This window comes from Chrysemys picta, chromosome 1 (assembly GCF_011386835.1).
Source record: "Chrysemys picta bellii isolate R12L10 chromosome 1, ASM1138683v2, whole genome shotgun sequence".
Taxonomy (NCBI): Eukaryota; Metazoa; Chordata; order Testudines; family Emydidae; genus Chrysemys; species Chrysemys picta.
In genome coordinates, this window is record NC_088791.1 from 346,942,650 (window position 1) to 346,955,113 (window position 12,464).

Genomic DNA, 12,464 nt, shown 5'->3' on the forward strand with positions numbered 1-12,464 from the left:
CGGGCAATACCCCAGGCTGCACACTCTGCCCTCGAGCCCCCGTCTCGCCCCGCCAGCTGGCCCTACTTCCTGGTGGTCTGGTCACTCGGCTCACGGCACAAAGCTTCCCACTGTGCGGCCCAGCCAACGCTTGGCCCGGGACTTTTATTAAACCAGCAGGTGGTATTGCTGGTGTAGAACTAAGTGGAGGTGCTGGAGCGGTGCGAGATGCACCGTGATGTTGCCCGAGCTCAGAGGCATCCAAAACGCAGCCCCTTGCAACCTAGGTGTGCTCCTGCAGCCTCACCTATAACAGCGGGGCCAGCCACAGCCAAAGGCCCCCTCCAGGCCACCACCAAGGCAGATGCAAGTGGAGTCATGGGCATTTATTACCGAGAATCAATTGCTGGATCTGGGGCTGGAACTCCGTGCTCCCCAGGGTTCATTCAGTCCCGATGTAACTCACACTGGCTACGTTGTGATGTGTCCCATGCTAAGAGCCTACTACTGGCACTAGCCAGCAGAGTTACTCTTGCAGGTCAAGTGGCAGACGCCCAGACTCTTAGGGTTGGGAATCCCAGGTTCCCATCTTGCTGCTGACCTAGCTGGGGGTGTGTTACGCTTACTCACATTGAAGTCAAAGGGGGTGCGGTGGAGTAACTCGATCAGGATTTAACCCACTGTAAACAGTTAGGCACAGCCAGCAGGGGCCTGGCAAGCCGCTAGGATGATTTTGAGCCAGCAGGGAACCCCTTGTTCACGTTCCAGCACCGCATCAAAGGCAAGGGTGGGGTGATTTCCCAGCCCATGTTTTGGGGGGCACCCCTAGACACCGCCACGTCCCTTCCCCCCACCAAGAGATCGCTTCTCCGCAGGGCTCATCAGGATATCTCTAAGGATCACCCGTGTTTGGGGGAAGGGTGGTGCTCAAGGTGTTTTCGCTGCCCCCCACCTCCCCATCTCTATGTCTAACCACACACACTGGACCCGGCCTCGAGCCGAACCGTGGCATGTTCTTCAAGACCAAAGCAGCAAAGGGCATTTACTAGGAGTCTGCCACGCTGCACTGCCTTCCCCCTTTGGTCCTAAGAGGGAGCGTCGAGAGAGAAATCAAAGGCCTGGATCTCCCACCCCTCTTATCGGCAACGCGTGCTACGTAGCCCTTAGTCACCTGTTACAGCGCTGGCACCACGTCACCGGCCTTCAGGGCCACGACATTTGTTCGCTCCATCCTGCCGCGCTCTCTCGGGCGCGAGCCACCTGCTGACTAGCTGCTAGTCGATTTCCATATCGTTGCTGGGATAGAGCCTGGTCAGTTTCACGATGGATGGTTCGAAACCCATACGGTGGGTGATTATAGATAACATCACCGTCAGTCAACCAAATGGACCCTCTGTTTCTCACACACACACACAGACACACACACGTACATACACGCCCCTTCGCCTCCTCCCCAGGTCACCCCGCTCCAAAGGAGAACACTGTGTGTGCCCAGATCATTAAGAAATCAGCACTGCTGTCTTGATCCACGGCCCTTAACCCCTTGGGCCACTTTTATTTCCTCTGTCCCAGGAAAGTGCCTGGCACGCAGCAGCCTGCAGACACGTGATGCCTACAAACAAATGAACATCTGCACTATGTAGAGCGCTGGCCAGGTTTTGTTATCTGAAGGAGATCAGCGCGGCTGGCATTGTTTGCTTCTGTACAGTAGCCGCCTTTGGGTTCATTTCCTCTTTCCCCTTCAGCAGCTCTCAGTTATTTCTCGTGCGCTATCTTCCTTCCCCTCGCTTTGCAACACACACACAAAGAAATAAAAGCAGATCGATAGATACTGAGTATGCACCAGTAATGCTTCAAAGGAGAGGGCTATAAAAAAGCTCTTTCTCTCCCTCCCTCTTTCCCTGTTTTCCACACACTCGTTCCTTTCTGATCTACCTACAAACTTTGCAATAATGCCTAAGAGTCATGGCCCAGGACCAACTGTGCTAGGCCCTGTACGAACACAGAACAATCCAGTGCTTCTCTTCTGTCTCAAACACAAGCACAATGAAACGGAAAGGTGGCAAATTCAAAATGGCTACAAATGCAATGCTGCCTTGTAATTGGCCTGTGGAACTCACCGCCACAGGAGGCCATGGAGGCCAAGAATTTAGCAGGATTCAAAGAGGGATCTCTAACTGTCAGGGATTAGGATGAGTTTTTCAAGGGAGGCAAATGATCCCACATCGGCCTGCTCTGGAATTTCTTGCCACTTCCTCTGAAGCACCTGGCACTGGCCACTCAGAGACCGGAGACTGGGCTGGATGGACCTTGGGACTGATCCAGGCTGTCAACTCCCATGCTCCTAATATCCGGACGTCGTCCACGTACGATCAACTGGCGACAGCCAGGTCCCTAGTGGATTTCATGGAGGTGCTGGCTCTCCCCGTCCAAATGTCGACCCCAACTAAGGCTAAGATAGTGTGTGCAGAAAGAACGACGGAGCCTTTGTAGAAGTGGGGGGTCCACCGGCACCCAAACCGGCGGAGCCAGGGGGGCCATGCCTCCCCACTTTTTAACATCGGTGTAATTTGGGGGCAGAGGGCAGCATTTCCCACACACACCCAAACTGCAAACCTCAGGCAGATGCTGCGCTTTGCGGTGGCGGAGCTGATCTCCCTGCAAAAGCGGGAGCTGGGAATAGGCCCTCTGTCTCCTCAGACTGTCTGTATTTACTGACAAAGGCTCCATGCAAACTTGGCTGCCCAGGTGAAATTTCAGTCCCTCCTTTCATGGGAGGGGGTCCAGTTTGCTGCCTGGTGGGATGGGGGTGGGAGGCTTCATTCCCTGCAGGGAGGGCTGGTAGAAAGGGTTCAGCGAGCCGACAGCAGGCAGGCCAGGAAGGGCCTTCAGCAAGTCTTAGGGAACAGAGACACTAGAAGTTTAAGGTCCTGCTCACACTGGGGTTTGGCCACTGACTCGCACGGAAGTAGGATCGGGCCCTAGCCTCTCGCTGGTTTCACTGCTGCCTTCTGAATACAGACAATGCTTCCTGCTCTGCAGGGGAGTGCGCCCGTCCTGGGCTGGTAGAGGCTCCGGGACAACATACAGTGAAGAGCGCAGCAGATCAGACCGGCCCCCCAGCAGTGGCTAACCCCAGCGCTGCCGAGGAATGTGGTCTTCCCACCCCAAACACCCCTAGTCAAGAGCCCAACGGCGTTGCGGACGATCCCTTCCTGACCCCGACACGATCAGCTCACGCCCTGAAGCCTGAGATCTGATTACCCCCCATCGCCCCCAGGGTCACTCGCTGTAGATTCACGTACCAGCAGTGCCCTTTCTGCCTCCCCCCACCGCTCCCTTGCGTTCAATGCTAATTTACACCAGGTGTGGGGCTACCTCCAAAGTCTCCGTTCTCTGACCGATACTCACACAAACACCTGATGGCTACGCAACTCGGAAGGGGTGCGTGTGACACACACAGGCTCACACCAACACACACGCAGAGCACGGGGGGGTGGGGTGGGGGGAAAGAATGCGGAAAAAGCAGCCTCCTGGACACAACTGCGAGTCATCCGCACAAGGACGAGAGAAAGAACAGAGGAAGGAGAGGAGGAGGACATAGACGAGGAAGAGAGAGAAGGGAAAGCGCGAGAAAGGAGGGGAAAGAAAGAAAGAGGGAGTAGACGAGAAGAGAGGCAGAAAAGTGCAGAAGAAAGCCGGGAACTAACAATCCAGGGTGAGACCACAGGGAAAGACAAATGATCAGGGGCTGGGCAGGGGCTAGGAATTTCAGGAACTGCCCTCGGCATTAATAATAAAAAGTGAAGGGGTTTTTTGGCCTTACACTGTCCTGGATGGTCTCCATCTTCCAAGCCCATCACCAGCCCCCGAGATGGTTGCAGGGATCTCCGGACAGGGCAGCTCGCCGAGGCTGTGAGTGGATGTGCTCTGGCTGCAGGAGCCGGGGCCGTCCTACCCGCTTCCTCCAGTCCCCTGCAGGAATCCCACTTCTCCGCAGCCGCGGGCGACCTCAGAGGCAGAGGCTGTTCCAGGCGGCTGTGCTGTCACCGGCGAGCTGTTCGGAGCCTGGAGCGCATGGGGTCCACCCGGTGAAGGGGCGGGGGAGGGACCCACCAGAGGGACACCCCGTGCTGTCTAGCAAGCAAACCACATGCGAGGGAACTCGGAAGCTCACTGTTTTCAGCCACGTCTCCGCCCCCCCCCAGTCATATCTCCCTTTCCAGCTGCGGCGAGAGCAGCTGCTTAGCCTGGCCTCGCTGTGTCGATTGTACTCCTGTTACCCTCCCCGCAGTGGTGACCACAGCCGTGCCACCGTGTTATTGTCTGGCCTAACTTGGGATGCTCCATCTACCCCAGCCGCCTTGCCCAATACTGCCAGCAAATCCCTGTGCCTCCCCCAAAAGTCACAGGCTTCAGGAGCCTCGCAGTGCCAGGGCTTCTCCCAGAAGCACGTGGAGGCCACTTAAACCCAGAGGAAACGTCCCATTGCTTGCTGGAATGATCCTTCTGTGCTGGCACTGACCTTTCCCAGCCTGAACCGTGCCATCCAGGGCACCCCGCTCGCACCTACACCAACGGAGTTACGAGGCAGGCAGGTCACTGAGCCTGCAGTCCTTCCTCACGAGAGCTGCTACTGAAATGTTTGTGTGAGTGAGGGCTTGCAGGGCGGGGCCTCCCCTTCCTCAGGCCGGGGGGAGGAGGGGTAAGTACAGGGCCAAGGAGTGACCTGCAATTACTGTACACGCCAGTTAGTGCTTAAAAGGATCAGACCGCGGCAATGCCAACCTCCAGCACTACAGACACACAGGAGTGGCGCCAGGGTTTTTGCCGCCCTAGGCGGCAGCGCTCCTCCTCTGAGCATTCGGCGGCGGGGGTCCTTCCGCTCCGCGTCTTCACGGAGCTCCGCGTCTTCGCTCCTCGGACCTCGGCGGCAAGTCGTGGAGTGAGTGAAGGACCCGCCACCGAATTTCCGCCGAAGACCCGGAGCGGAAGGACCTCCCGCCGCCGAATTTCTGCCGAGGGCGGCAAAATGCCGCCCCCCAAATCCTGCCACCCTAGGCGACTGCCTAGGGTCGCCTAGTGGAAGCGCTGGCCCTGAAGACCCAACACCTACAACAAACAGAACGGAATCCACCCCGTTCTCTACTGCCCATTCCACCTCAGGGCCCAGGCATGCGAGCCTGGCTCCCACACCTCCTCTGTGCTTGTAGGAGTAGTCAGGGGCATAGCAGGGTCGGAGCCAAAAGCCACTGAAATCAACGGAAGCTTTTCCATTGCCTTTAACGGGCTTTGGGTCAGGCCTGCAGAGTCCGATCCTATAGTCCTTATTCACTGCCTTCAGTGGAGCCGGGTCCCAATGAACGGCACAGGGATTGAGCCTTGCGGGGTAACTGATTGCTTTAAAGTTCAGACTGTCCCCAGCCTCACAGGAGATATTGTGCCTGCCAGCGTTTGCTAATCTCTACTGGCCTGAGCCTGCAATGGACGACACCTCATTGGGTGCCCTCTGGGGCCCAGGCAGGATTAATATTTCGCTCTTTCACCCCCCAGCTCTCAAAGCGCTTTCTATGTCTATGTCCCACTGACTGACAAGACCCGGGGAGAGAAAGTGACTAGCCCAAGGCCACTCAGCAGAGATGGGAACAGACCTGCCTGCTAGTCTTGGACCCTGTCCGCAGCTCCACACTGCCTCCCAGTGCCCACGGAGCCATCCCAGCTGTTGATTTTGCTACAATTTGCAGAGGGCTAGATCCTGCCACCCTGGCTCACACCGACCCCGTGGGCCAGCCAGAGGAATGATTGGCTCCTCAGCATGGGTCAGGCTCATAGAATCATAGAACAGCAGGGTTGGAAGGGACCTCAGAAGGTCCAACCCCCTGCTCAAAGCAGGACCAATCCCCAGACAGATTTTTGCCCCAGATCCCTCAAAGATTGAGCTCACAACCCTGGGTTTAGCAGGCCAATGCTCAAACCACTGAGCTATCCCTTCCCCCACCATGTGCTTAACTTCAAGGGATTCTTAGCCCCCAGGAGTCATTGTGTGACCATCCCAGTAACTCCGTGTTACTAGGCCTAGGATAGCAAGAGTCAAGCCCATGCACAAGGAAGAGTTTTTGCAGACCTGGGCAGTCAGGGCCAACCCCCATGCCCACTGAGCTCGGAAGGAGTTTTGCCATTGACTCGAGTGGGACCAGAGTGTCTATGAGGAGAATGATCTGGGATCCCCCGTTTTTTTTCTCTTTATTACTATCGATGGTACTTATATGACACCCCCCCTTTACTGCAGTATCTGAGCACCTCCCACTCTTTAACGTAATAACCTCCCCAAGCCCCTGCCAGGCAGGGCAGTGCTATCATCCCCATAGCACAGGTAGGAAACTGAGGCACAGAGAGACTGAATTACTTACCCACGGTCACACAGGGAGCCTGCAACAGAGCAGGACTTAAACCCGGGTCTCCTACGCGGCGAGCTCACACCCAAACCACTGGATCATCCTCCCTCTCACCTATCCTGCCTTTATTCCCTCTCAGAGGTTCTGTCTCCCATCCAGCACTGAGGGCTGGCTACCTCTCCCCCTGCTGCCCGCAAAGGCTGTTCCTTCAACGGGCCAGCAGGGAGCGACACACAGCCCTTCCTGCACTCTAGCGCCCTCTGCCAGAGCAGCACACCTAGGCTGGCATCGTGACTGCGACCCACCCCCATGCAGCTGGGTGTGTATTAGACAAGCCCCAAGTGCTCTTTGCACAGTGGTTTGTGTTACACATCCTATCACCAGCCATTTTTCATTAAGAGGGAAATAAATGTGTTTCCCTCTTTTCCAATCACAAATCAATCTGCCGTTGCCCTCGGCTATTTGCAGACCACCTTTTTTGTCTCTGGTTATTGCCTTTCAGCCTTGTTCGGCTCATTCCCCTTCCTGCATTCGTGGGCTCTTGATTAACGCTGCCAGGTCCCATCCTGTGTGCGGAAAAGTCGCCCAGAGCACATGGGCCCTGAACAAATCTCTGGCTAACAAACCCCGTCACTGCTAAGAAAGCCGGGCAGCGAGGGGACACTTTCCAGATCAAATGTGGAGGGTGGAGATCCTCCATAGAGAGATCCTACGTGAGACCTATGCCCCACCTGAGTCATGTTCTGAGGGTATAAGAAACACCTTGTATCGCCTCCCCCATAGGAGAGTATTGAGAGAATTCCCAGCCTGTATGATATTCATGACACCTGAGCTTTTAAAAACTGACTGGATTTGTTTTCAATCCCACGTAGGGATGCTCTTCGCCTGCCGTTTGCATCACCCTCAGCAAGGATGGTGGAAGTAGAACGGTCAGTTTCAGTTTGTGTATAGTCAGTTTCATTTCCAGGTTGTCGGGTAGTAGCACAAGTCTGTGGTGTTTGGCTTTCCCAGTATCTTACTAGGCTCAGGGGCCTGACTGGACCTCAGGAGATTTGGGTTAAAATTTCCAGCCTTGCCACAGACTCCCTTTGGCCCAAATCCTCAAAGGGGAGTTAGGTGCCTAAATACCTTTGAGGATCTGGACTGTGGCCTCTCTGTGCCTCAGTTCCTCATCTGCAAAATGGGGATAATGAACTTTCCTTTGCCCATCTGGTCTATTTAGATTGCAACCACTCTAGGGCAGGGGCTGTCACTTATTGTGTGTTCGCTCAGTGCTGGGGCCCCGGTCTCCGCTGGGTCAACTAAGTGCTACTGTAATACAAATATGGATTTCATGATTTGGCCAGAGCAATCCCCTCTGAGGCCCCCTCCACAATCTGCAACACAGAAAAAATTGCGACATCGGGGATTTGGGGGACATACTGCTACAGTCGTAATAATAACCCTTTACACTTCACTGTCAGCTTCCACCGGAGGATTAACAGACCAAGCCTTCCAGCCAGGCTGGTAAGCAATCTTATCCCCATTTTACAGATGGTGCAACTAGGGTGACCAGACAGCAAGTGTGAAAAATCGGGACAGGTGGTGTGTGTGTGTGGGGGGGGTAATAGAAACCTATATAAGAAAAAGACCCAAAAATCGGGACTGTCCCTATAAAATCGGGACATCTGGTCACCCTAGGTGCAACTGAGACATGGGGGGGCATTAAGTGACTGTTCCAAGGTCCTACGGGGAGTCTGTGTCAGAGACAGGACCTGAACAATACTCCCACCCTATGCCTTCACCACAAGGCTGCCCTTCCTTGACCTCTGCCAGGGGGGTCTCAAATTTAGTGTTAACCAGAAACTACCAGAGAGCAAGAGGTATCAGCCATGGGAGGATAGAGAGTCCAGGGGTTAGAGCGTTAGGCAATAGATCTTGGTTCACGTTTATGGCCTGCCACAGACTTCCTCTGTGACCTGGGCCAAGCCACATTGGCTCCGTTGACACCTGGAGCTGGGTGTGTGATTTCCAGGTGGAGGGCTAGCTCTGATCAGCGAGCACGTTACATAGAGAGGGTGGCCACTGGCTTGGCAGCCTCGATATGCCCCTGGCCCCCAAGAGGGATGTACTGGGACCGGGCTGCTACTTGGTTTCTGGGGAATGAGCTGGAGCATGTCTCCTGGGAATCTCCCCCCAGCTCCAGGTCTGGTTGCTCTGTGCCCAAACTCTCCAGCTATGAAACAGGAATGTAATAACCCCCCGGGGTTGTGGCCAGGAGGATGTGGAGGCGCTGGGGCGGGGGGGGGGGGGGGGGAATGGGGCCATCCCTGGCTGTTCTCGCAGCCCCAGCCCCAGAAGTTGGCTCCCTGCGGTTTCCCAGGAAGTGCCTGGCACGTTACCGTGTCTGGCAGCGCTCGGCAGGGCAATAAAACGGCTGGGTAAAAATAAACAGGCGCAACCTGCCATTGTTCGGATCCGGAGCCGGCGGGCGGGTCAGTTACTTCGCGGCGTGACGGGGGCAGGGGCAGGCTGTGAGAACCAGGACCCCCCCCCAGCTGGCACCAAGGGGGATGAGCTGGGGGGGATGAGCCCACCCCAAAGCACTGCAGAGGGGCCCGGAGGGGCAAGGCCGTGGGAACCCGCCCGGGGTGACTGGGCGGAAGTTTGCGCCGGTTTTCCGCGGGTCTCTGCTCGGAGCAAACCCAGCGGGCGGCGCGGGGTCAGCCCCGGTGCAAAGCAGCCGCAGACCCGTCCCACCGGACCCCCCCTCCCCCAGCGCGCCCCAGCTTCCCCTGGCGTGTCCCCCCTGGCCCCTGCCCCCGGGGGGCTCCGCCCCGCACCCCCGGCCCGGCCCCGCCGATCCCTAGAACCGGGACAACCGGGGAGCGACGGAAAGTTCACCCCGCTCCAGCGAGCAGGGCGCGGGCTGATCCGGCTAGCGAGAGACACCCGCGGTCCGCTCCCCCCCGGCCCCGATCGCCGCCAGCCAAGGGGGAAGAATGAATGAGGGAGAAGAGCGAAAGAGCTTGTGAGGAAGGGAACGAGAAAGAGAGAGCGGAAAGGATGGGGGGGGGGGAAGAAAGAGAGAAGGGGAAAGACTGAGAAAGAAAAAGATAAGGAAAGTGGAGCGAGAAAATGAAAGAAGGAGAGAGAGAAGGAAGAGAGACTGAAAGGAGAAAGCAGAAAGAGAAGGGAAAGAGGAGGGAGAAAAGAGAGAAGGAAAAGGAGAATGAAGGAGGAGAGGGAAGGAAAAAGAGAGGGGAGGAGAGGAAAAGGAATGGAGAAAGAGAAGGGGACGAGGTTGAAAGAAAGAGGGAGGAAAGAGGAGAAAGAGGAGGGAGAAAAGAGACAGAAGAAGGAGGGAGAGAGAGAAAGAACAAGAACTAGCGAGAGGGGAGGGGAAGAGGCTGAAAGAAAGAGGGAGGAAAGAGAGAAGGAAAAGGAGAGAGAGAAGGGAAAAGCCCGAAGGAGGAGAGAGAAAGCAGCCAGCCCGAAGGAGGAGGCAGAGCCCGGTGCCCGCTGGATGCGAGCCCACCCCCAGCCTGTCCCCTCGAGGACCCCCCACCCCACCCAGCCCCGCCGGCCCGAGAGCCCCCGGGGGGCGCGGGAGGTGGGGGAAGCGGCTCCTACCTGTAGCGCCTCGGAGCTGGGCAGCGTCTCCTCCGCCTTCAGGAAAACCTGCTGGCCCCGTCTAAAAAATTGAACAACCGCAATGAGTATGTGGGGCAGGATCAGGACCATGCTGCTCCCGGGCCGGCTCCGCTTGTCTCCCTCCTCGGCCAAGGCCAGTCCTAGCTCCGCCGCCGCCCCTCCCCTCGCCTCCCTCCCCGCCGCTGCCAGGGGCTTGGCTTCGCATCCACACCTGCTCCCCAAAGCGCCGGGGCCGGGCGCAGCAGGGCTGTCCCGGGGGCAGGCAGAGCCCGGCGCTGGAGCGGCTGCAGGCAGCAGGCACTGGCAAGGGGAATGCAAGGAGAGGGGTCCTCTGGGTCCTAAGCACCTGCAGGAGGGAGCCAGGCCAGCGCCCAGAGCCTTCCCTTTCCCAGTCAGTCAGGGCATGGGCTTAGCAGACGTGGTGGAGCAGGGAATGCAATCACCCAGCGGGCTCCAGCCATGCTGCACACCCAGGCCCCAGAGAGATGGGGGAGCCAGGCTTAGATCCCTGGTCCCTCACCTCTAACCCCCCCCCATCTCCAGCTAAAGAAGGATCCCTCAGCTGTTAGCAGTAGTAGGTCCTTTATCCTTAGCTGCTAGTGGGCCCCATGCACACACACTCACAGCCACTACATTGCAATGTGTTATGACAGCAGTAGTGCCGGGAGAAGGACGCAGCTGGGGAACCGAGGCCCAGAGACGTTAAATGACTTGCCCCAGTTCATCGACGGAGTCTGTAGCAGAGCTAGGAATAGAACCCAAGTCTCAGGCCTAGTCCGGTGCCACCGCCAGCCTTCCTCTTGTCCCGCTAGGCGTGGGTGGCACTAGGGCAGGCTGCCCTCCCTTAGGCCTGGTCTACACTACGGGGTGGATCGATCTAGGAGACACAACTTCAGCTACGAGAATAGCGTCGCTGAAGTCGACGTATCTTAGATCGAATTAAAATTACTTACTTCGCGTCCTCGCGGCGCGGGGTCAATGCCCGCGGCTGCCCCGTCAACTTTGCTTCCGCCTCTCACCGAACTGGAGTTCAGCACTCGACGGGAGAGCGATGGGGGATCGATTTGTCGCGTCTACACGACACACGATAAATCGATCCCCGATAGATGGATTGCTACCCACTGATCCGGCGGGTAATGTAGATGTACCCTTAGTGCCTCCTGGAACCAGCTTAAACTGAGAGAGGGCCCCAAGCCATAAAGTGTGACTTTCCCCTGCCTGGGGGCTCTGGGGCATTGCCTGAGGCTCTGCTCTGGTTAGTGGGGGAAGCCGTAGAGTGGATCTTGCTGGGCCATGGGTGGTTAACTTTAACCCCACCCAGTGTGCAGGGCCCAAGGATGTGCCCATGAGGAAAGCCTGCTAAGGGCTCGCCTTACTCAGGCAAGCAGCCCCATGGATCCCAGCAGCATCCCTTGGGATGTGGTCTCGGGGCCACCCAGAGGATTCAGGGGGCCTGGGGCAAAGCCATTTTGGGGGCTCCTTCCATAAAAAAAAGTTGCAATATTATAGAATACTATATTCTCGTGGGGGCCCCTGTGGGGCCTGGGGCAAATTGCCCCATTTGCCCCCCCCCGGGCGGCCCTGGGTGGTCTATACAATTAGCCTGTGGAACTCCCTGCCACAAGTAACACATGAGAACTGGAGGGAAGGTGAATTCTCTCACTTTCCTGCTCGCCTGTGAACAAGCCAAACAAGGGCAGAGCTGGGCCAAGCCGCCAGCCATGCAGCAGCTCAGGCACCAGCCATCACTAGTATCTACCTGTTTATTCACGCCCAGCGGGGGGCTGACCAATCCTGGGGTTTGGAGACGCTCAGAGCAGCCTCCCCTCTCCCAGCACTGCCGACAATCAGTGGGGAGAGGGCCGGGCCTGGGCTACAGGCTTCCACCCTGCCCAGGGATTGAGTCATCCACACATCACCTTGCCTGGGGAGACAGAGTGGGACGGGGAGCTCTCAGTTACACGCCCCCGCCATTGGTCAACTCGCCACACCCCCCTCCTGAGCACACCGCACACAAAGCAACCTGCCCCTCACCTGCCCAACAGAGCAGCCCACACAGCTCAGGTCCCAACTCTGCAGGGGCAGCTCCAGGCACCAGTGCAGCAAGTGCGTGCCTGGGGTGGCAAGCCGCGGGGGGCGGCCTGCCAGTTGCTGTGAGGGTGGCAGTCAGGCGGCACGCCTGCAGGAGGTCCACCGGTCCCGCAGTTTCCGCGGCAATTCAGCGGCAGGTACGCTGAAGCCGCGGGACCGGCAGATCACCCGCAGGCGTGCCACCGAAGGCTGCCTGACTGCCGTGCTTGGGGCAGCAAAAAACATAGAGCCGCCCCTGCAACTCTGCACAGACTCCCCGTATGGCCCTGAGCAAGACACGTCGTCACTCTGGGCATCAGCTGCCTCCCGTCTGTGACATGGGGATCGTGATCCTCCCCTTCTCCAGCCCTCTGTCTGCTTCTGCTG

At 57.5% G+C, this 12,464-nt stretch overlaps 1 protein-coding gene across 3 annotated transcripts in view; it reads right to left on the reverse strand.

Annotated features, from left to right (window-relative positions):
* The window catches only part of PDE2A (phosphodiesterase 2A), a 373,783-nt gene that overhangs the window by 257,150 nt on the left and 104,169 nt on the right, over positions 1–12,464 (reverse strand). Inside the window, exon 2 of one of the 3 annotated variants that reach the window (XM_065596463.1) lies at positions 9,987–10,047. In XM_065596463.1, the coding sequence (XP_065452535.1) occupies positions 9,987–10,047 (61 nt within the window). Of the gene's footprint in view, positions 1–3,805; positions 4,043–4,504; positions 4,596–9,986; positions 10,048–12,464 lie in introns of those variants that run through there. The other 2 variants (XM_065596471.1, XM_005292199.5) reach the window with 2 other exon arrangements.